A 21,958-nucleotide genomic window follows, 5' to 3' on the forward strand; every position below is an offset into this window, starting at 1 on the left:
TTTGTTGGCATTCTCCCTAGCATAGTTTTATTCATTTAAAAAATACATTGTCTGTAGTTTGTAAGTGGGAGGCAATTTCTTTTCAGTGAATAATGGAAATGAATGTACATAGCAGACTCTGTAAAGAGAAAAAAGAGATTTTAAAAGTATTGAGTGAAGAAAAGTTGAGTGCAGACTTTTTCAGAGAAGTCAGCCTGGGTCAGAAGCCTATTCTGATTGGTCTATCTTCCTCTGCTGTGTGCAATCCAGGCCACTTTGGACATTACTGTAAACAACTGGCTTTAAAGGCAACATGTTTGTACTGTCTTGCTTTTGTCTTTATATCATTAGGACATAAAAAAATAAATAAAAATATTTAGCATAATTTATATTACGTACAGAGCAACTGAATTGGTATGGTACCAGATTTATGAAAGCACTATGACAAGTATACAAAGTTTCACCATTACCAAAGTATCCTTTTTTTAATCTTACATGGAGTCATTGCATCATTGCTATTCATCTGCAAAAAGCTGTGTTAAAAATACTAAACTGTTCTTATAAGAAGTTGCATCTCTCTTCGCACTTCTCTCAGAGAACTCACTGGCTGGATAAAATCATGTTTCTCACAGCTGCTTTAACATGACATGAGGCAACGAAAGAGATGCAGATATAAGAACCTGTGACAGAAATCAATACAGGCACAGACTTAAAATATCTTTTTTCGTTTTTTTTGGCTCTGAGAAGCCTTTTTCTTGTGTTTGTGACATAATGCCAGCCGAAGTAAACTAGATGAGTTAATTCATCATCTTGGCCAATGCCTCGCCCTGTACCCCCACCTGTCATATCCTGTCAGAGCATATGTCACAAGTAGAAGGACATGAAGAAAGGGGACCTTTCTCACATGTTTGGGAGGTGTCCAGAGGCTTATTTGTAAGGCTGCAGGGTGTGGCAGGTAAACCTCCACCTCAAAGGGAACAACTCCCTCCCATGTAATTGGCTCCATCAGATCAAGCTGCATGACATTCCTTCAGACTGTTTTATGTGACGATTGCCAAAAGACAGAGCTAACTGCCATCAAAGGGGACTATCTCCGATTTGGATCAGTGGTGCTTGATGGGATATCATTGTGTCATTAGTTCAGGTTTCAGACTACACCCTGCTAATGATTTATGCTGAACGAATCTTCCTGAGCGACACAAACAAGCAAAACACGACAGTAAACCTTTGGTCAATAGGCCACAACATGCATAAAACAGCACTTACACAGAACAGGGAGTTACTCACCCCAATAAGAGATCCCGTTATCAGAGCTGGGGCCGTTCTAGCGAGTCGGAGGAAGGATGCATCCTCAGGCAAAGCAGAGATAAGAGCCTTTGATAGAATTAAGCCAACGTCAAACAGCCAGTAGATGAGTTCTGTGAAGATAAAGCAGCCAGGACTGACAGGTCTGATAATGGTCCAAACAAAGAGAAAGTGGAGATTAAGGGGTTCCTTTTCAGGCAGTTAAGTGGACTGCCCAGAGGACACACCAAAACATGGCTCATCTGTCACGGACAGGAGGAATGGATACCATCACTGACGCTTCATCCAGAGGACTGATAGTATCTAGGAATGTATGTCAAGAATGCTTAGTCTGCTAGACCATAATTTAGGTTTTCAGGATGCCACCAGGATTTGACTTTATCTGCCTGTTTTCATTCTGTATCATTTATTAAGAAATCTAGCTGATAATCAAATGTGAGGGTAAAACTACAATAATTATGATAGACAAATAAGCATCAAATAAAAAGGGGTAGTGTAAGGGCAGTTAAAAATATGAATACTTTGAAAACAAGCCAACAATGAGTGAAGTACAGCAAACAGAAACACACATTACAACAATATATTGTATCTCACCCAACCTGTGCCCAGAAGGTAGGTCACCTCTTGAATTATCTGTCAGCTGTAATATATAAATATAATGTGTTGTGACCGGTTGTGTGTGAAAGCGATGAGCAGAGAAGTGAGTAGTAAGCTAAAAGTCATCAAGTTATTGATGGATGGTTAAAGTTGTGGATACATGGTTTACAGTCAACTGAAAAGTAAATGCTGTGATAAAAGCAACAGTTTTCACAATGAATAATGAATAAAGAGTAAAAATTATTTCTATGAATAGATTCACAGTTGAAATAGGCTTAGCCAAATGCTTTATGCCAAATATTTAGTTAGCCAACAGTATACAGACAGAGGAAATAGTACAGTTGAAATAGTTTGCTAAAAGTTAACGATAAAGTTTTAAAAAGTTGGACAAAAAATATTAATAAATAGTTTAGATATTTAGTTGGAGTTGAAAAAAGTTAGCAAAAGGATATGAATGACCACTCGTGTTCTTTAAGTAATGGGTGATCAGTATAAATTATCATCTTAAAGGAATATATTCTGTTGAAATAGGTAGCCAAAGGTATAAATTAAAAATATAAGGTGGTTGTGGCTCAGTTTGTACAGTGGGTCGTCTCTCAACCGGAAGGTCAGGGGTTTGATCCCCAGCTCCTATAGCTCCTGCAGCTACATGTCAGATGTGTCCTTGGGCAAGACACTTAACCCCTAGTTGCTGCAGAGAGTAAACAAGCAGACAACAAAATCTGAAAAATAAAAAAATTAAATAAAAAAAATTAAAAATTAAAACAATTAACGAAATCACAGGGTAAAACATTTTTGTAAAAGAATGCCTTGAGTAGAGATCTAAAACAAGGGACTGAATCTGCAAGTCTTATCTCCTCTTGCAGGCTGTTCCAAAGTCTGGGGGCTCTGACAGCAAAGGCCTTGACCCCCTTTGGTTTTTAGCCTGGACTTTAGAACAGCCAGTTGGGCTCTGCCAGAGGATCTCAGACTGCGGTCAGACTCGGTTCATTCAGTAGTCAGAAGACTAGAAAAGCACTCAAGTCCATTTATTATTTACAATATAAATAAACATCTGGAATATTCAGCTAAGAGTAAATTAGGCCTATAAAGATTTGAAACAGGTAACACAAAGTCATGAATAAACAGTTTGAATTTAAGCTTGACACTAATCCGCTTATTTTGATAAATAGGTTTTAAAAGACAACGTTTTGGTACAGGGAAAGTTTCCTGAGCTCACCTGAATGGGCAACAGGTTTTGCACCAGAGTAAAAAAAAAATCATTGGTACTCTTTGAAACATCTTCAGATGACATCAGCTGTTGAAGTAACATTCTGTCAATCTGATTTGTTGAGCCCAATACAATATAAGATGTTCACAGCAAACGTAATTAGTGTGTTTAATCCAATGGCAAGATAAAAGTTTGGAAACTTCAATGCTCTGTTACACTCCCTCTGTAAATACATGAATTATCATCCTTGTAGTGATGTAGGAGCTGCTCACCCTCCACAGTCTGAGAGAAAGTGAAAAGCTGATGTGGAGTTAATGCTGAGGAGGCAGAAAGTAGAGACAGTCCCAGCACTCAGCTGTAACATGGTCTGGCACAACACTAACAAAGGAAATGAGCAAACCACACAGCAAATAACAGACTTTAATTCAACACTCTGGGCCCCACTACTTACATCTGGGTGCCAACCTGCAGTCACTTACAAATAAACGGATTTATGAGAAATATTACACACAAATTACTACATTTGTCTAGACAGCACATGATTCTACCTTTACTTACACTGGCAACACTGAGTTTAACTTTCATGAATATGTACAGTATATTGGTATATGTCAAACATTTCTGGCTTCCAAATTCGCACTCAGGACTAAATGGCATGAATCAGCAAATAAACATTTCTCGCAGTGTAAAACTTCTACAGGATACATATGAGCTTCTCTGCCTTATAAACTAAACTCAATCACACTTCCTACAGAAAATAAATATGATTTCAAGAATTCGAGAGCATATTTGTTGTAATTCTACATGGTCAATGGCATTCATCTGTGAAAGCAGTTCAAGGTTATGTGAGATTCTGTTAAATGTCATTTCATGATTTGGTACTTTTTGTACTTATTTTAAGCTTTTCTCATTGTATATAAATAGTTTGGATATCAGTAATGAAGTTTAAGCAGCTAAATGTTTATCTACGAGACCAAATCTTAAGCCCAGATATGAACATTAAGGTGTTATTGAAACACCTTTGTAATGAAAGTTTGTATAATTACAATAATTATAATTATTATAATCACATTGTTGTGATTATTATTACACTCTCAGACTGTGGACTGTAAAAAAAGGAACATGAGGCTCCAAACACAAGTTTCTTTATTTACTAAAAACACTAGGCTGCATAACTTCAAAGGCATCTACAATGAAGTGTAATAAACATCACGTTTTGGTTTGTTCTGTTTAACATCATCGTTAATAATGCACATTTGTATCGTATGAAAATCTAGTGTGGCAATTGCAAAGTACTGTTGGACCATAACTGAAACAATCACCTGTAAGAGAACACTGACAACTGAAGCCAAGCAGAGGTTCATTTCCTCATTCTACCATCCACACATTAATACAAGCAGCATGATCTGCAGATGGACGGAGAGAGGCTCTTGATGCATCACGGCCTATTAGGAGGTGACAAAGTCTCTTAATTTGTTTTTGTTTTTTTAATGACCAAACATTGCTTGATCCAAACAATACAATTGTCTCTTTTATTTCACATGTAGTTAGGAAGCCAATGAGGGATCTTGTTGGTGACCTGGCCTGCATGTTGAGGGAAGTAACATGTCACATTTATGATTTTCCACCCTCTTCAGAGTCAAACAGGTGAGTTGGCTGTGACAAGAGTTGTACAAATATTCTGAAATATCATAGTGGAAAGCATAGGTTTAAGCAATGAAACCGATAATGACTGCTCTCCGTTTTGGTTTCAAATTCCCAGGCTTATGGCACTGGTGCCTGTGCGTTCCTGTAATGATAAGTCATTATGTCTCCTGTGATAAAGGCCGATTTGTCAGTCAACTTTAAAATATGGTAACATTTCCCTATAGCAAGGAAAAACAGGTCTCAGATTTGATGCTAACAAATAGTACTAGTTATTTGTTGAATAGTTGTCACAGTTTACTGTGCAGGTGCCACAGTTTGTTTTCTACAAGTACTTCAGTCCTTTGAAAGCTGCTCTTCCATACGCTTCTTCATCAGCTTTATTTTTAGAGTGTAATATTCCTCCTGCAGCTTTAAGACTGCATCTTGTCTTCTCAGCACACTCATTTCCAAATCCACTCGCTCCTGCAGAGTCGTGCAGTGTGCAGCTGGTGTCGAGGTAGAGCGGGGAGGATTTAGCTGTTCTGCAGAAGCAAAGCTAGCAGCACAGGGAGTGCTAAATTGCATTGGAAATGATTTAGGGATGTTACTAAAAAAAGTCATTTTTTGTTCTTCTGGAGAAGTTGAGGGATCTGGATATGTAGGGAGCTGAAGCTGTGTGGGCGGGTGTGTGTTTGTGAATTGTTCATCCATTGTGTGGTCATCACCATCTTCATCACTACTGTGGGAAAAAAAGGTTACCAGTGAATTTTGGTGTGAACTTTCATTTAATCTTAACAAATAAAGGTTCAAAATGGCATATACAACTAGTTCTACTTTGAGGTACATATGACAAGTACAAATAAAACATGTATTACCTGTTTTGCTGAGTTTGCATCATCTCTGAAACTGAAGAGTCCTCTCTATCTTGTTGTAGAATATTTGAGAGGTTCATCACAGAAATAACAACTCGGGTCACGGTACTTAACTCTTCAAGGGACAGCCTTTCTGTAGATACAAGATTAGAAAAAGATATACAAAAAAAATATAGAGTACAAGAAACTGAAAATGGGGTTTATATATTCCTCTGGATCTTTTTTGCAGTCAACGAGATCTTGGCTTATTTAACCTGTTTTTTATTGTTGATTTACACAGCATTAAAATCTTGTATTATTGCTGACAAGCAGCAAATGGTCCTCACCTGTACCTGCTTGTTTTTTGTGTCGTTTGATCTCCTCCCTTGACTTTGCCAGTAGATTTTCCCACTTTTTGTTACAGTCTGAAATTGTGCGCTGAATATGTGGAAAGGCATCATTAATAGCTTGGGCAATTTCCTCCCAGGCTTGTCTTTTATCCTGTATAGAAACTCCAGTGCTGCACTTTCCTCTAATTATTTCTTTCCTATCTTGCATTAACTGAGCAAGAAGAAGACACTCCTGATCTGTCCAGTTGGGTCTTCGCTTCCTGCTGGACATCCCTTCAAGAAGTTGTTGGGGCATTTTTATATTTCTGAGAAAAAAACACACAGATGAATAACATTTCTAATATCTGCAAGAACTTCTGCTCTTTAATACATTACAGCAAATGCATACAATGCCGACGATTTAACATAAATACTTTAAATTACAAGACAGGCTATGTTCATGGAACTGAAGCATCAAGCATCCAATTTAAGTGTTCTTAGACTTAAGTAATTATTTTTAAGAGGTTCTTGATATATAAACATTTCCCCTACCTGCAACTCAGTCAATGTGAAGAGTAGCTTGATAGCAAGTCACACACGTTCGGTATGTGAATACTATGAGGTGTAGTTCACGCTGTAGTAAATAATTACTGTTAAAACCTTAAGGCAAAATGTAAGGCTTTCTTCTCCGTCTTAGGGAAAATCCATGTCGTCGCAGGAAAATGACGTCCTCAAGTGGTGACGTGTCAGTTTGTTTACAGCGGTCTCTGCGCTGCAGCTGCACAGACATGGCTGTGGATATAACTTTGCTTTTCAAAGCCAGTGTTAAGACAGTTAAAACCAGGAACAAGGCAATAGGAATAGGCTTTGACTCTACAAAAGATGAGATTTTCAAGAGGAGCAGACCGAAGGGCGGCTTCTCTCCGAAGGCAAAAGAAGTGGTGAGTGTATCCGACAGCTAACTGTTGCTAACTGTGCTAGCATCGGCACAAACTGACTGTACATGTTATGACAGCTGAATAGTAGACTCTATGAATGAAACTTTACCACATGCTGTATCGGAAAGGCAGCTATAAGCTTAGGAAGTGTATCGAGCAAGTCAGGAAATAATTCTATGCTTCCTTTTGCCAAAATGAATCCAGATACTTGAGTTTAGTACAGTTTGTACTAGCTGTGCAAAGTTAGCATAGCTTCTTCAGCTTGAATACTTTATCATAATATAGAGTTAATATAAAATACTTTATCATAATATAGAGTTAATATAAAATACTCTATCATAATATAGAGTTAATATAAAATACTCTTTCATAATATAGAGTTAATATAAAATACTTTATCATAATATAGAGTTAATATAAAATACTCTATCATAATATAGAGTTAATATAAAATACTCTATCATAATATATAAATTATTGTATGCAAAGAGAACAATGAGTGGACCATTGATTGATAAAATCACGGACAACATTTTCTGCTTCATGCCAGATATAACTTTTACTGAATGTCAAGAAAATAAACTCACATCAATGATTCTTCATCATCACAAAAATATTCAGTCAGCACTTTTGCCATTATATAACTAAGGAGACATATTAAAGGGACTATCTCACTTACAGTATATTAAGGTATATCTGGATCTCTGTAAACGTTATGATCTCATATGGACATGATCAGGTTTGATATATTTTAAGTTGGACTGTTGATTCATGTTTTTGGCTGTTCTTAAATTGTTTGTGCTGGCCTTATGACAGCAGCCTCCCATTTGCATCCTAAAAATTTAAAGAATTTGAGTCTATTCATGGGAATAAATACCACATTGGTGTGAAAATCGTATTATTATATGTTTGATGATTCAATGGTCATGTGTCTGCTGTCATTTCATTCAGTTTATGCATAGAGTTTATCCAAATGTTATCAAAATCCAATCAGCTGGTCTTGTGAGGACAATAGTGGGATTTGGTCAATTTTTACTCATTTCAAGAAACGATTTCACAACCCTAGACAGGAGGAATAGTCCTTTATAGTCTATATTACATTAATAAGCACAAATAGCATTCGAAGCAGAACAATTATCAGAGAATGAGCGCTTTCCCTCTTACCTATAAATATTTTAGTTGTCTTCATCCCCTTCAAAAGAAGCTTTCTCAGAGCCATTATCTACATTACAGCCGTCCTTCGTCCCTGTTTCACTGCAACATTCTTGGAATGAGGTAAGACTTAATACTATATGCAATCTTCTGCTTCTAATACATTTGACCTGTTACTCTTTAAATAGTATTACAAGGTGCACACTGTTCTTGCAAAATAAGGACATTGCATTTGGAATTGGTGAATGGCCTTAGATTGTGTATGGTGCTTTTCACTGTTACGATCCGTCTTAACCACCATGTTCAAGCAAAATGTGAACACAGTATCTTTGTGGCTTATACCAGTCAATTAGATTTGTTTAAAGTGAAGGTAGGCAGGTCTACACTTAAGATCAGCCTACTTCTACTTCTCTTTTTCTTGAACCTCGGTCGGGACTAAAGAAATGTTCAGACCCTGCCCTGTGTGGGCAGTTAAGAAGAAGTTACTGCTTGAGTTGTAGAATGACAAAAACTAACTTGTTTAAAAAAGGAAAACATTTTTTACATTGAGCTAACTTGCCAGAATCAGTACGCTTGAGCCCAGAATGTTGTTTTTTTGCCAACTGCCAGGTCTGAGTGCCACTTTTCCCAAAACACTGACAGGTCGTATTGTTGGACTTGAACGGACCTGGAAAATTACCTGATGCGATTAAGATTTAAGACAGCCGAAATAATCAATCAATATATATAGCTGTGTAGCTGCAGGAACTTTCACAAAGCACTGGGCTACTACTAATTAAGTTCAGAGAACTGCATTTAAAAAAAACTAAATTTTCATACATGTATTGAGGCATCATCAATTCTGTGCCATAGCAGAAAGATCCTTTGCAGCTAAAAGGCTCCTCTTCCTTTCACAATTGTTGTTTTACACTAGAGCCTGAAGTCCTTGGCCTGAAATGATATTCATGAACACAAACCCTCTTCAAAGGCACCTTGAAGAACCACTTTACCTTTCCCTAGGGGAGTCAAGACTTTAACTTGTACCTGATGTCTCAAACCATCAATGTGAGCCCGGTCGCAGCAGCTCTGCACAAGCAGGTTTTTGTTATGTTCTGTTACATTTATATTAGAAATGGTAGTTTAATAAAAGCAGTGGTGCTGATTCAAAGAAACCTTAACCTATCCTGTGGTGCCTGCCCTCTACTCTCCTCCCCCCCTACCGCTGTCTCCCTCGCGCTACAGATGTAATCTCAAAGCATCTCGGTGAAGCAGCTCTTGTAGAAATTGAAATTGCAAGTTTGGAATGTCCTGACTGCTTACAGTTATGTTGCGGTTTTCACCCACAACTCAGCTCTCTATTCTTCTTGGTGCAGCCCGACATAGGCAGCATTTTTTATACAAGACCCCTCTTCACATGTATGATTCCATAAACATGCTGCAATAACATTTTCTTTCGGCTCTCGAACAATTTCTTAGGGAAAGCCGATCCTCCCAAGAGCCAGTGATTAAAGGTGGAAGATCAAAACAGAGAAAATATTAAATTAGGTCCCCAGTAACAATGTTGACGGCCGGCACCCTAATGCACAACAGATGTGGGTGCCCTTCAAGACATGCAGAACTCTCCAAGTTCCCACTGAAGCGCCACAAAAATAGAAAGAAAACATCAAAGATGACAAACACACAGTGGTCCTATGAGGCTTTTTTCCTCACACAAAGCAGCTCGATGAGAAAGGAAATAGCTTCTTTCAAGGCGATGCAAAAAATGGCTTAATTGACTAATAAGAGGGCCAGTTTTTACAGGGTGGGGTTTGTTCAGGGGGAATCTTTTCCTTCATAGGGGTCTGTTTGGGGCACTGTGATCTCCGTTTCACCGCTCACCTCCTCTCTCCCCACAGCATGCTGCCCTTCTCCAGTTTAAATGGAGGGGGTTACTTTAAAATTGCTAAATTGTGTGTAGAAAATAGCACTCAGCTCCCCACTGTGCCTTTAGTATTGGTATTCCAAAATTGGCTGCTTCTCACAGTGTTTTCTTAGAAACTCTGAAAAGTATGGCCATCGGCCAGCACTTAAAAGAATGTGTGCTTTTAGAGATTTATTCTTACTTTTGATAATTTTCACATTGAAATAGTATGCTCATATATTCTCACATATGTTTTACATAAATTGGGATTGATCTAATTTCATAGTAAAATTCATGTAAGATTTTAGACAAAAAAGGAAATCTTTTCCCAGTGAATTACACTGGGATAAGTCAAATCTGTAATGATACATTCAAGTTTTTGAAGTGGCTTGAAGGATAGTATTTATGATGCCATTGATGGTGTAATTCAAGTGAAACTGGAGTATATTTTCAGATCTGTTGCATTAAACAGATAATGTACACACATGGTGTACAGCCACTGCAGCAGTGTGTTCAGCCGTGACATTTATGAGTTGTCATTAATGTCAACCATGTAAGGAATCAAATGCACAAGTGTGGCAATGTGCCTCTGTCCTGCGCCAGGCCTCAATCCTGAAATAAACTCTGTTGTCAGTCAAGTAGCAAAACGCTACAGCTTATTATGATTATGAATATTGTCAAAATATCCTTCAGATGTTTAGTTAATATTTCAGATAGAAAAAAACCTGAGTTGTTTACTGGATTGGTAAAAATAGAATAGTTCTCTCCGACCCCTAAAAACCTTTTTCTCTTCAATAAGTTCTCTCATTAAGTCCCCATGTTGGCACACAGGTAGAAAGCTGCTGGCATACAGCTGTCAAAGCTGAGGCTGTTCATCGTCGGCGCTCAGTCACGGGGAAGTGATTTGCAGGGATCACTCTGAGATGAACGCGCTGCTAAACGGTCTCTTTACCAGTTGGCCTAATCTCTGCAATGTTTGCCCACAAAAGCCGGGCAAATTGAATTTTGAGACATCTGCTGTCAGGCCAAAGCACAATCTTGATTTTGTTTCTCTGCGTGCAACAAAAATGTTGTCGCATGATTCATGAAAATAAAAGAGGAAACTGTGGTGAAAACATATTTTCAGATTCATGTTGAACTCTAAATCATGGACAGGCAGCAGATACTCTGTGTGGAATAAATCATTTAAGTGTAACAAAAGAATTGTTGAGCTTGATAGACAAGATTTATCGTAAACATTTGAACATGTAGCAGGACTGAAGCAGCAGCTGTTGACACTTTTTGAAGAGTGTGTCGTCCTTTGTCATTAGACAATCGTACTTATTGTGTTTTACAATCAGTGAAAGACTTCCAGTACAGAGGGCAGCAGGCTGCATAGCAGACCCTGACACTTAAAAAACAGAGTTTGAACCATGAAACTGCAACACATGTTTGTGTCTGTACTGAAAGACGTTGTGCAGAAAGAGAGCACTGTTCCTTTTGTTCCAGATGAAGATGTTAGTCCAATCAGACATGGGGTATTTATTATGTATCGTCATTTCGCATTTATACTGAACGCTTCGAGTAAAACTAAAGCGGCTAATGTTGTTTAGCTAACAGTAAACATGTTGTTTATTTTTCTGTTGTGGTCACCATTTATGTGCAGCAGATGAAGGGGATTGTTGAAGACGTAGGTCAACAGAGACGGATTGTTTTCAGAGTCGAGCACCGTCTGTTTGCTGCGTCTGAGTTGCAGGTCTAAGGTTTGTTTCCATGTTTTTAATGAGACTTGGGGATTGCAGGATTTTTACAATTTGTCATCCACACAGCTGGAATGTCGGATGTTTCCAGGCTGCTCTTTGCACATGTTTTTTTTTATATCTCCATTCCTCAAGTTATATTGCTTTACTTAAATCCTAAATTTTCTTCAATGCTGAGACATTTTCTACGTGCACAAGTATTGTTTTTTTCTAGATGTTAATTACTTGATCTATGAGAAACGATAACCAACTGTGAAAACTAAACAGCTAAAGTTGGATTTTAAAAGTATCCCATCAATATAAGCATAAACTAAACTAAGCTACCTGTCTCTACTATCTCTTGAGCTATTAGTGTGGAGTGCAGGTTTACTTGTTGAAAACAGGAAGAATTTATAACGGTAGCGTGACACACTCTGACGAAGTCATTTACTGGGCTTTCCAAAATGTGAAGAGAATGTCAACAAATATAGCAGAAAAGTGGATCTGAAATAAGTTGTCCTCTGCTCTCAGGAACATTTCAGGAGTCAACATAGAGTGTTTTTATTTTCAGGGGGTTTTAAAGGAGGTGTTCGCACATTCAACTATCTGGTGAAGTAGGTGCATAGGACATCTAACCATCAATCTGAAAAGGAGAAATCCCATGTGCATTTTTACTTTTTGGTGTGTTAATTTTCAGAGAGGAAAGAAGATAAAAAGTCATATCACCTTCTGCTTTTTACTTATGATTTTGCACATTATATATTTATAAAATGACAACGGATCCATTGGATTGTCACCTGCTGATATTGTGGATTTTACAGTGAACAAAATGTTTTCATCTAAACTATTTTTGAAGTAATTTAAATCAACCAACAGTTGTTCTGCCCTGAATCATGAATCATTGTCAATCTAAATAGTAAGAATCTGGGGAAATGGCAGTTTAAATATATTTGTTCATTAGAATATTAAAAAGGTTTTTTACTTGTATATAAATGTAGCTCACATCATTGACATACATTTAAAAACCATGTGGGTGATGATAGACTGGCAGTAAGTGAGGCCTTTCAGGACTCGTCTACTGTTGTGGTTATAAAAGTAGCAAGCGGACGTGTCTGACACAGAAACGCCGGCATGCTGCAGAAAACTGTTTCTACAAAAAAGGTAATATGAGAAATCTATCAGGAGACGATAACATAAGTAGCTCCTTGAAGAGCTGCAGTGCACGCTGTGTGAAGCATCAGACAGAGTTCACCTTCAGATCCTTTCCAAAATCCTGACCTGTCACCAAGCTCTTAAACGTTGTCTCAGTCTTTATTGTTCTGTTTTGTTCTCGCAGTTTTCTGTCAGATAAATGTGGCAGCTTCAGCCAACACATTTGTTTTTAATGAAATAGATCATTTAGACATGGTTGAATTGCTTCAAACTGCAGCAGTAGTTTCAAATGAATTTTGTCCAAAAATCAGACTGCAACATCTGTGTCAGCTGTGATTTCTGTCACATCTTAGATTGTGATCGACACAATGACACTGATGTTTTCTGAACATCTTTACTAAATACACCATCTCCACTGATGGACCTCAGTGTGAACAAACACATGACTGTGTTCATGTGGTGCTAATTTAACTTTAAATTGTAATACCAATCTGAACACGTTATTACAAATTTAGATACAAGCTAAAAAAAAAAGGTCAAAGACCCTGTTCAGAAAAATTCCTAAAAGTTTAATTGGAGGTGCTTTACGTTGTTTACAGAGCTGACTAAATTGTTCAAACTGCAAATAGCAAAACCCTAAACTGATTAGAGAGTCTGATATAAACAACATAATAAAATCAACATGCGGCGGAGTCTTCCTCAATGAAGCATCCTCTCTGTGTCAGAGCCTCGTTCCTAAACACAACCCAGCATGGCGTCAGTGTGGATCGCCCGGGGTCAGGACTCGCAGTCAGGGACTTAAATCAAAGCAGGGCAGTCATCATCAAATTTTGTCAGTTACCTGGATTTAACAAAACAAAGAGCACTCCAAGCTCTTTAGAAATCTGCTGGCTAAGCCCTTTTCTCTTTTCTTCCTCATAATAATCCCCCCTGATGGTTTGTTTGGGCTCAACCGGGGCTGGAGGGAAGCAAGGGGAAGGAGAAAGTGAGGAGGTAAAGTGGGGGTCTTTGATGATGACGAGATTAGATGTAGCCCGGCAGACTGTCTCCTTCTGCCTTTTGCTGCGAGCTCTGCCTCACACACACCTATAGACTGCACATAAATACACTGCCACGCACACACATATATGTACGTTGAGCCGCATGCACAAGGCCACCCCCTTCCTCATTGTTGAGGAATTACTTGCTCTTTAGGGTCTTAAGTTACAAGAGCAATTGATCCCCCTGACCCCCTGCAAACCCTTGAGGTTGTGCTGGGAATCTGAGCTCCAATGTATACACACAGGAGACAGCTCAACCCCCAGAGCAGCACTCTTGACACTCCCCGGCACCCCTACAACACACACACACACACACACACACACACACACACACACACACACACACACACACACACACACACACACACACACACACACACACACACACACACACACACACTTACACAGGAGGTGTGTGTGTGTGTGTGTGTATGTTCCCTCTGCTATGGATGTAGCACTGCCTGCTGGTGAAAAAAATGCAGTACCATGGACAGAGTTCTGCACTGTTAGTACATGAATAAAAAGCTGCAGCCAAGCGTCAATTGCAAGCAGAACATATGATTTAACCTAAAAGATAAACTAGTGAGGCCACATGAGAGGTTATATTTTCCACTTTATGAACTTCAATAACTCAGAAATATGTTCCATGGTAGTTTTTGTAGCTATATGTGAACCATCTTACCACCAGATTAGAGAAATAAGATCAAAGGATGACATCTGAAGTGCTCAGTGGCTAAATATGGCTAATTTCAACAGCTTCCTATTAACAGATACATAGATAAAGAGAAATGTTAAAAACACCATCATGGTCGAAGTTTAATGTTCACTTAAGAGCTTGACTTAAGATCTCCGACAAACAGCCAATTGCCAAAAGTATCATGTTCTAAATGAAAGCACGTATAAGAAAATACTCAGGTCTGAAAACCTGGAACTGGTGAGATTTTTAATTCTGTCCAACCAACACAATAAATGTGCTAAGCAGCTTTTCTGTCAATAGTTTCATGGCTGTAGTTTTTGAAAAAGCCCACCAATCTTGCAGGAGCTCCCTTTGAAGCTCCTTCAGTGACTGAGACATGACAACATGGGCAATATTTTGAAAGACTTTGAAGCATAAAGAAAGCTTCTTTTCTCCCATGAACCCCCTCTAAGCTCAACGGCTCCGAACAACTATTAACTCTTGACCTCCAATAATTATATTATTACAGGGGTCGACTTGCTTTAACAGCCCTTGCTGTGAGTCTGCGCTCCACAGCAGCGTCAGACGTCACTGAATCACCCCTTAAACCAAAGAAGGAGCTCTTGGTTTCTAACAAATTGCTCTGCTCTGTTTATCTTGACACCTTCTTTCTGCTTTGAAAAACTTTTCATTTTTCAGATGTCAGCTCAAATGAAACACTGCCTCTGGTCACCGAGGCCCTGAGACGCTGAATGTTTAGCGATGTTATTAGATGGCTGGTGCCGGATTACCCCTCACACCAAGGCAATTTGATAATTGAGGTTGTTAGAGCGGGAAAGCTGAAGGCCGAAGACAGCATGGTTATGCTATCAAAATAATCTCCCACACTCTGAGGTCACTGTCACAGTCACACTCATTGTGTCACTTTTCAATCCTCAGCTTGTCTCACTTCTGCCCTTAGCTGGATCTCACAGATGTGAGTGTGTGTATTTCTGTGTTTCAGTGTGTCTTGTGTTTGTGTGTCTGTGTGTATTCACACCCACTTTTAACCTGCCAACACAGCTTTGTGCACAGGGAAGCAATTGGCCTTTTTTTAAATATTTGACCGAATTACAGGAGCAAACATTGGATTGAAGCGAGTTTCCTCTGGTTTCCCTTTGCACACACACACTTGGACATTTTCTTGGGAGCAACACATCATGAATTTTAAGCTTATTAGAGATGGCTCTGTCAGTGCTCTGTATGCAGACGTTCACGGTTTTATTTATGAGAGCTGGTTGACGAGGAAATTGCACGTTTGATTGTTGTACTTCCGTGACTTGATGAATCATCGAAAGCAAATATTTTGCATTCACAGAGATAGACAGACATTGGTTGCCTGTCACATCCAATAAATACAAAATTATACATTTACTCTGGCTCGGTCTGAATGTAGTCGTGACAAAATAGTTTCCTGGTACATATATTTGTAGATATAAAAAACTCTCATTTAAGCTGTGTTGACATGGTTGACACTTTTAAAGGTGTAACTGAGGCATAGCTTTTAAAGAGACTCATTGACATGAAGGTAAAGCAGTCAAGTAATGCTTTTTCTTCTTTCTTTTTTTTCTTGACAGATCACAAACATCACCAAGCTCAAGGACTTTCTGCTACAACATAGGAAAGATTATGTGAGCGCCGGAAGGTAAGCCTCTCTATACACTCTCAGTAATCCACCACAATCAATAAAAAAGCAGCAGTGAAACTTTTCAAGGCTGCAGGGGAGACACGAACACTTTGGATCTAACAAAATGTAGAGGAGGTCAGAAGTCAGAGCTACTTGAACGTCCCCTCAGATCTGTCTGCAGTGTGTGAGTGTGTGCTGCAGGGGCTGTGTGCTGGCACGGGGTCAGCAGCGAGTAGGGTGGTCTGCAGCGGCAGGCTCCAGTCTAATTGTCTGGAATAATTGAGCTGCAACCAAGTGAAGAACAAATCACGCCCTGGGACTAATCCAGGCCTTCCTCCCTTCAAGGCCCCTTCTGTGTTTGGTAGGTGTGGGTGTGTGGAGGAGCCTCTTGTTTTGTTAGGATTGTTGATAAAGTCTCAACAGAACACATTAACTGAACATTAAGATGTAGATGGGTGGAGCCCAGCCGTATTTAGTGGTGGGAAAATCCATCAAGAAGCCATCCGGTCTGTGTTTGTGAGTCTCTAGCAGTTCCTGTCTTCCAGTTTTCTTATCAACTTGTTTCCCCCCCTGGACTTTAGATTATACTGAAATCACTTTCAAATCTCTATAGAAGTAGGGTAGATGGTTATCTACCATCTATTAATAAAACAATGTTTGTCCCAGTTGCCATCAAAGATCTTAATCTTAATAAAGGACACTCTAAAGTCAGCCTCATACTGCCCATAGCACCTTGTTTTAAATATTGAACATCCCTTCAGTATTCTCCATTGAGGACTTGGTGCCCTCTTGTAATCAAGCTCGACTGTCGGTTTTTATTATGTTATGTTTCGTATTTTTAATGTTTTTTTCTAATGTGCCACGTATGTTAATGTATCTACTTGTGTTTAAGATGACTTTTATTTATAGAAGTCACAGACACATTTCTACCTCTCACATGCAAAAAGTACACTAAGTGTTTTCTATTCTGTTCAATTCTGTTCTATTGTTTTAGAGCAAGTGTGGTAAATGTTGAAAGCTCCTTTGTTTTTATTATCTTATTGGTTTGCTTTTTTTCAGGCTGCAATTATTGATTATTATCATCATTAATGAATGTGTATTATGTTTCCTGTTTGTCTTTAAGATGTCAGAAAAACAATCATAGATGACCATCAGTGTTTACCAGAGCCTGATGTAACACCTTTTGATCATTCTTTTAAGTACAACTTGTGGTCAGAAAACCCAAAAATGACAAAAACAAGTACCGTAGTTATCCTTTTTTTTAATTGGAAAATGACTTTATAAAATTGCACAATATCTCTAAAGTTGCTGGTCCATTTTACACTAGTCTACTCAGCTTCAGTTTTATTATGAATCATGTCAGGATAAAAGTTTATTCTAGAAATTAAATGATAATTAAGATTTATCTTATCAGGTTTATTGACACCCTCAGTGTACCAATCAAAATCCACCATCAATCATTATCGTACAATCATCACCAGCGCTCTGTTTTCTAAGATGACAAGGGTGTGTTTGTCTTAGAAGTCCACCAGGGGGAAACATTGAGTCTACAACACCTGACAGCAGGAAGGTCCTGGTGCAAGTTTCCTCACATTGTTTCTGTTTCATCAAGAGCTGGGATTCATCTGAAACTTAACTTTCAGCAATATGATGAAGCTCGAATTTGTGGTATAGCACTCAGGCCTTTGAAATCCTGAATAGAAATATGTATACACAGATGTGCAGAAAACAAAATTGTTAAGGAGCAGCAAATCATCTGTCAGTAATAGGTCCAATTGTAACAAAGATGTCCTTTGTTTGAATTTGAAATTTTCTGATTCTGTTTTTTAAAATGTCCACACGGTGAGTATTCAGACTTACAGTGATTGTTTTGTGTCTTTCGAAGTCTCATCTCATCAGATCTTACCCGAATGACAGACAATGAGCGAGACCAGATTGACCAAGACGCTCAGATCTTCATGAGGACTTGTTCTGAGGCCATCAAGCAACTACGCAATGAAGGTATGTGTCTTATTTGAAACGTAAAAAATGCTCTCAGGGGCTGCTACTTTCATCTTGCGTTATACAACGAACATTAAAGATACAAGTCTGAGATTTTTATTTTCAACTTAGCTTTGAACTGTGTTGACTGTCATGACATAAGCAGGGCTAACTCTCATAACTGAGAGGAAATGTGTGTACCTTTTTGACACTGAAACAAAACCGGAGAGTTTGTCTTTAATAAGTGAATGTTTTACAGCCGAGAAGCAGGTGACATCCGCACAGATAAAGGAGCACAGGGGGGCGGTGCTGGACCTCATAGAAATGTATCTGAGAGGTGAGATCATACAAGTTATTAAAAAGTCAGGAAACACATGTTTTATGCATACAAACATCTTCTGACAGAGCTGAAAACACAAAACCAACATTTCAGAAAACAGGAAGCTTCATAACATCATGTGTGTTTTGATTGCCTTTCAGGAGTGTGTAAGCTGTACTCAGAGCAGAGAGCAATCAGGGTCAAGAGAATGGTGGACAAGAAGAGGCTGTAAGTACCTCACACTATTCATAAACTATTTTATTACTTAGTTCCATTTTAAGGGTGTTAGAAATGCACTCTCTTTATTCACCTGAGCGTGTGATCTGTGGCTTCAGGTCAAGACTTGCACCCGAGCACCACAGTCGGGTGGAGAAAACACCAGAGGTAGAGCCCACAGAGGAGAAGACTGTCAAGGAGGAAAGTTCTGGTAAGTTAGAGAGTCCCCTGAAACATTGGAATTCTCCTTCATTCGTATGTTCTTTGCCTCAAAGTACCTGTGTTCTTGAAGCTGTGCCATGTAACCATGTATTATAAAAATGGTTTAGCAGTCTGTATTGCAGATGAATGGGTTTCTAAAACCTGTGTATTATCAGCACCTGTCTCTTCTAAAGGTGTCTAAAGGCAGCAGAACCTATTTGTGTGAAATTTTAAAAACCTCTACTTTAACAGATGCCTTACCACGGTGCATCCATAATGTGAGTTATTGCAACTGTTTAGATTCTAAAAAAACAGGCATGTAGTCGTATTTCTGCAAGTTAATGCAATCTAAACAATCAGGCTGTGGTAATTGTGGGAAACATTTCACACTGTACTGAGACAGACATAATGACGTCTTCCTTGTCCTTAAGCTGAAAAACACTGATGTGCTGAAATGTGTGTGTTGAGGGAACATGGCATTTGGACTTGTAATTATCTCCAGTCACAGAACAGTCACATTAAAAAAAAAAGCCAATCATTAATATTCCTCAGGCAGCATATTAGTTTAGCTGTATGTCACTTAGCAACTGAACCTCTCAGACATGAAAAATATTTCTGAACATTGAGATGCCCTGTGTCTCTCTTATCCGTTTAATGAGTTGTTTTTTAACAAGCCCCACAGAGCGTGCACAGCCAAGGTGGGTGATGAGTTATATTTGAGATGATACACTCACACTCCTACAGTTCTTATTACATCTGTTTCCACTTCCTGCTTCATTATTTCAAACATATCCCATATTCATCTGAAAAAAAAAACGAACTGGATTAGTGGTGTATTTTTACTTTCAAAGGAGAATCAGCAGCCAAATAAGTGATTCAGATAAAGAACTAGACTGACCCAATAAGAGTATTTTGAAATTCATGAAGATATTTAATATTGTCTGTTTTCTCTCCTGTAGAGAAGATAGTGTCAGAGGTCCTGGACAACAACACAGTCAACCTGTGGGAGGAGGGCCGGGTGGAGGACGAGCTCTCTCCAGAGGAGATCCAGATGGTACAGCACCTTTGACATCATTATTTCATGTTCACGTCATGTGTATTTGTAGATTTCTATGATTGTCTAAGCAATGCAGAGCAACCAAGTTAAGCACACAAACACTGTTTAACTCTTTTTGGGGAAATATAATTCTGTTGAAAAGGTCCAAATGAGACTAATATGAGATATTTGTCATTTGAAAATACCTCCCATAGAGTCAAGTATATTCTCGTAAAACATAATTAAATCCACTCAGTGTTTCTGCTTGATAGCAGCATATTTAAACTTCTGCTCACATTGTTACAACCATCTTAGAAAGGGGACAGGTGGCCTAGCAGTAAGTTTGCGCCCCATATACAGACTGTAGTCCTCAAAGCAGGCAGCCCGGGTTCAAATCCGATCTATGGCTCCTTTCACGCATGTCATTACTTAAACTATCTACTGTCCTATCAAAATAAAAGCTAAAAGCCCAAGAATAAATCGTTAAGAAAATCTTGTGATGATGATGATTCTTAATGATCATGTTTGTTTTTAGTTTGAGCAGGAGAACCAGAGGTTGGTGAGTGAGATGAACAGTCTGGTGGATGAAGTCAGGTGAGCCAAACTGAGCACATACCTTACTCTCCTTTTTAAGAGGGCTTTTGAATTTCTGCTTTTTAACAGGGAATGTCCGTGATTTCATTTTCTTCACACATCAGTGACATGAAAGTGATCATTATTTTTAGAGGCTCTCTAGAATGAATGTATTACACATTGTTACATCCTGCCATTAAACAAAAAAAAAAACTAAATAAAGCACATTTTGTAAATTTAATGCTTGACTTTTCTTTGACCCTTAGGCAAATCGAGGGGAAAGTGGTGGAGATCTCTCGGCTGCAGGAGATCTTTGCAGAGAAAGTCCTTCACCAAGTGAGCCTTATTCCTATAGGTTTTTTCCCCCGTGGTTGCTTAAATGTCTGGAGTTTAAAGGGAGAACTTGAACACTTCTCAATCTTACTTTCCATTGCAGGAAACAGAGATAGATAGTATTCATCAGCTGGTGGTCGGGGCTACAGAAAATGTCAAAGAAGGCAATGAGGATATACGAGAGGTAACACACACACATTCTATATATGCTTTTCAAACTTCCTATGGTTTCTTCTGAGTCTGATCTGTAAAAATGTGTTTCCTCTTCTTCATTTCCAAGGCAATCAAAAACAACGCTGGCTTCCGGGTTTGGATCCTGTTCTTCCTGGTCATGTGCTCTTTCTCTCTCCTCTTCCTGGACTGGTATGACAGCTAACACGACGAGTGGCAGTGACTCTATAAGACAGGAAAATGTCTGACTCCGGCACATAGAGAAGCAATCGACAATACTGAGACTGAATGTACAGATTACGGAGCTTAACCTGCTGTACAAGGTTAAAAGTGCTACCCATGAAGAACATGAAGAAGATCCTGCACTCAAGTGGAGCCTTGTTGTTCATTCTTCCCTGATGCTAATTGTCTGTCTTTAATGTTTAAAGCACTTCTATGGAGGCGAGCTTTGTAATTGAGCACAGTGTCCGCTTTGTGTGTGTACGTTTGGATTGTCTGTCATCCTTTACCACTAAAAGCAGTAATATTGATGTCATTGGCAGCAGCTACTCTTTTTTTGAGCAAAAGGAAACTACATTAATTTGTATCTGTTGATTCCTTAAGGAACCAGAGGATTAACCAATGTGCAAACTGGCATTTCACTGACTTTCTCATTTTAAATATTTAATTAGATCATAAACTTGTGTCCCTCAAGGACATGTCATTAATACTTCACTGTTCAATGCTGAGAATATTTTGCCTTTTTTGCAGCAGAACCATTTATTTGATATCACTTACATCACAGCTGTACTGAGACACCACTCACACTAGTAAAACTGAGCAGTTCTCACACTTACATTCTGTATTGTGTGACATTCATCTGCAGAGTTAGCATGTTCTATCTCTGCTTGCGTTTACTTCAGTCTTTTCCCTCAAAGCAAAGCCATATCTGTCGATATAACTGTGAGTGTTAATGGTTGTCTGAAGTCTATTTCAGACGTCAGAAATGTTGTGCCTAGGACATAATAGATT

The 21,958-nt window shown here is 38.7% G+C and overlaps 1 protein-coding gene and 1 long non-coding RNA gene across 3 annotated transcripts; one reads left to right on the forward strand and one right to left on the reverse strand.

Annotated features, from left to right (window-relative positions):
• Positions 1–3,495: 3,495 nt before the first annotated feature.
• Positions 3,496–6,606, reverse strand: LOC132977523 (uncharacterized). Of its 2 annotated transcripts, none has more exons than XR_009673829.1 (4): positions 6,450–6,606; positions 5,922–6,223; positions 5,593–5,722; positions 3,496–5,456 (listed from the first exon to the last, which is right to left on the reverse strand). It is a non-coding gene; the product is annotated as an uncharacterized LOC132977523 (long non-coding RNA). The 2 variants fall into 2 exon arrangements; XR_009673828.1 differs by having other exon boundaries at positions 5,916–6,223.
• Positions 6,607–6,632: 26 nt separating this feature from the next.
• stx18 (syntaxin 18) lies at positions 6,633–21,782 on the forward strand. Its single transcript, XM_061042141.1, has 11 exons — positions 6,633–6,838; positions 16,069–16,136; positions 18,004–18,119; positions 18,358–18,435; positions 18,579–18,645; positions 18,753–18,844; positions 19,794–19,888; positions 20,406–20,464; positions 20,710–20,779; positions 20,880–20,960; positions 21,057–21,782. The coding sequence occupies exons 1-11, from the start codon at positions 6,686–6,688 to the stop codon at positions 21,150–21,152; spliced, it is 975 nt and encodes a 324-aa protein (XP_060898124.1). The 5' UTR covers positions 6,633–6,685; the 3' UTR covers positions 21,153–21,782.
• The last annotated feature ends 176 nt before the right edge of the window (positions 21,783–21,958 follow it).

This window comes from Labrus mixtus, chromosome 7 (assembly GCF_963584025.1).
Source record: "Labrus mixtus chromosome 7, fLabMix1.1, whole genome shotgun sequence".
NCBI classification, from domain to species: Eukaryota; Metazoa; Chordata; class Actinopteri; order Labriformes; family Labridae; genus Labrus; species Labrus mixtus.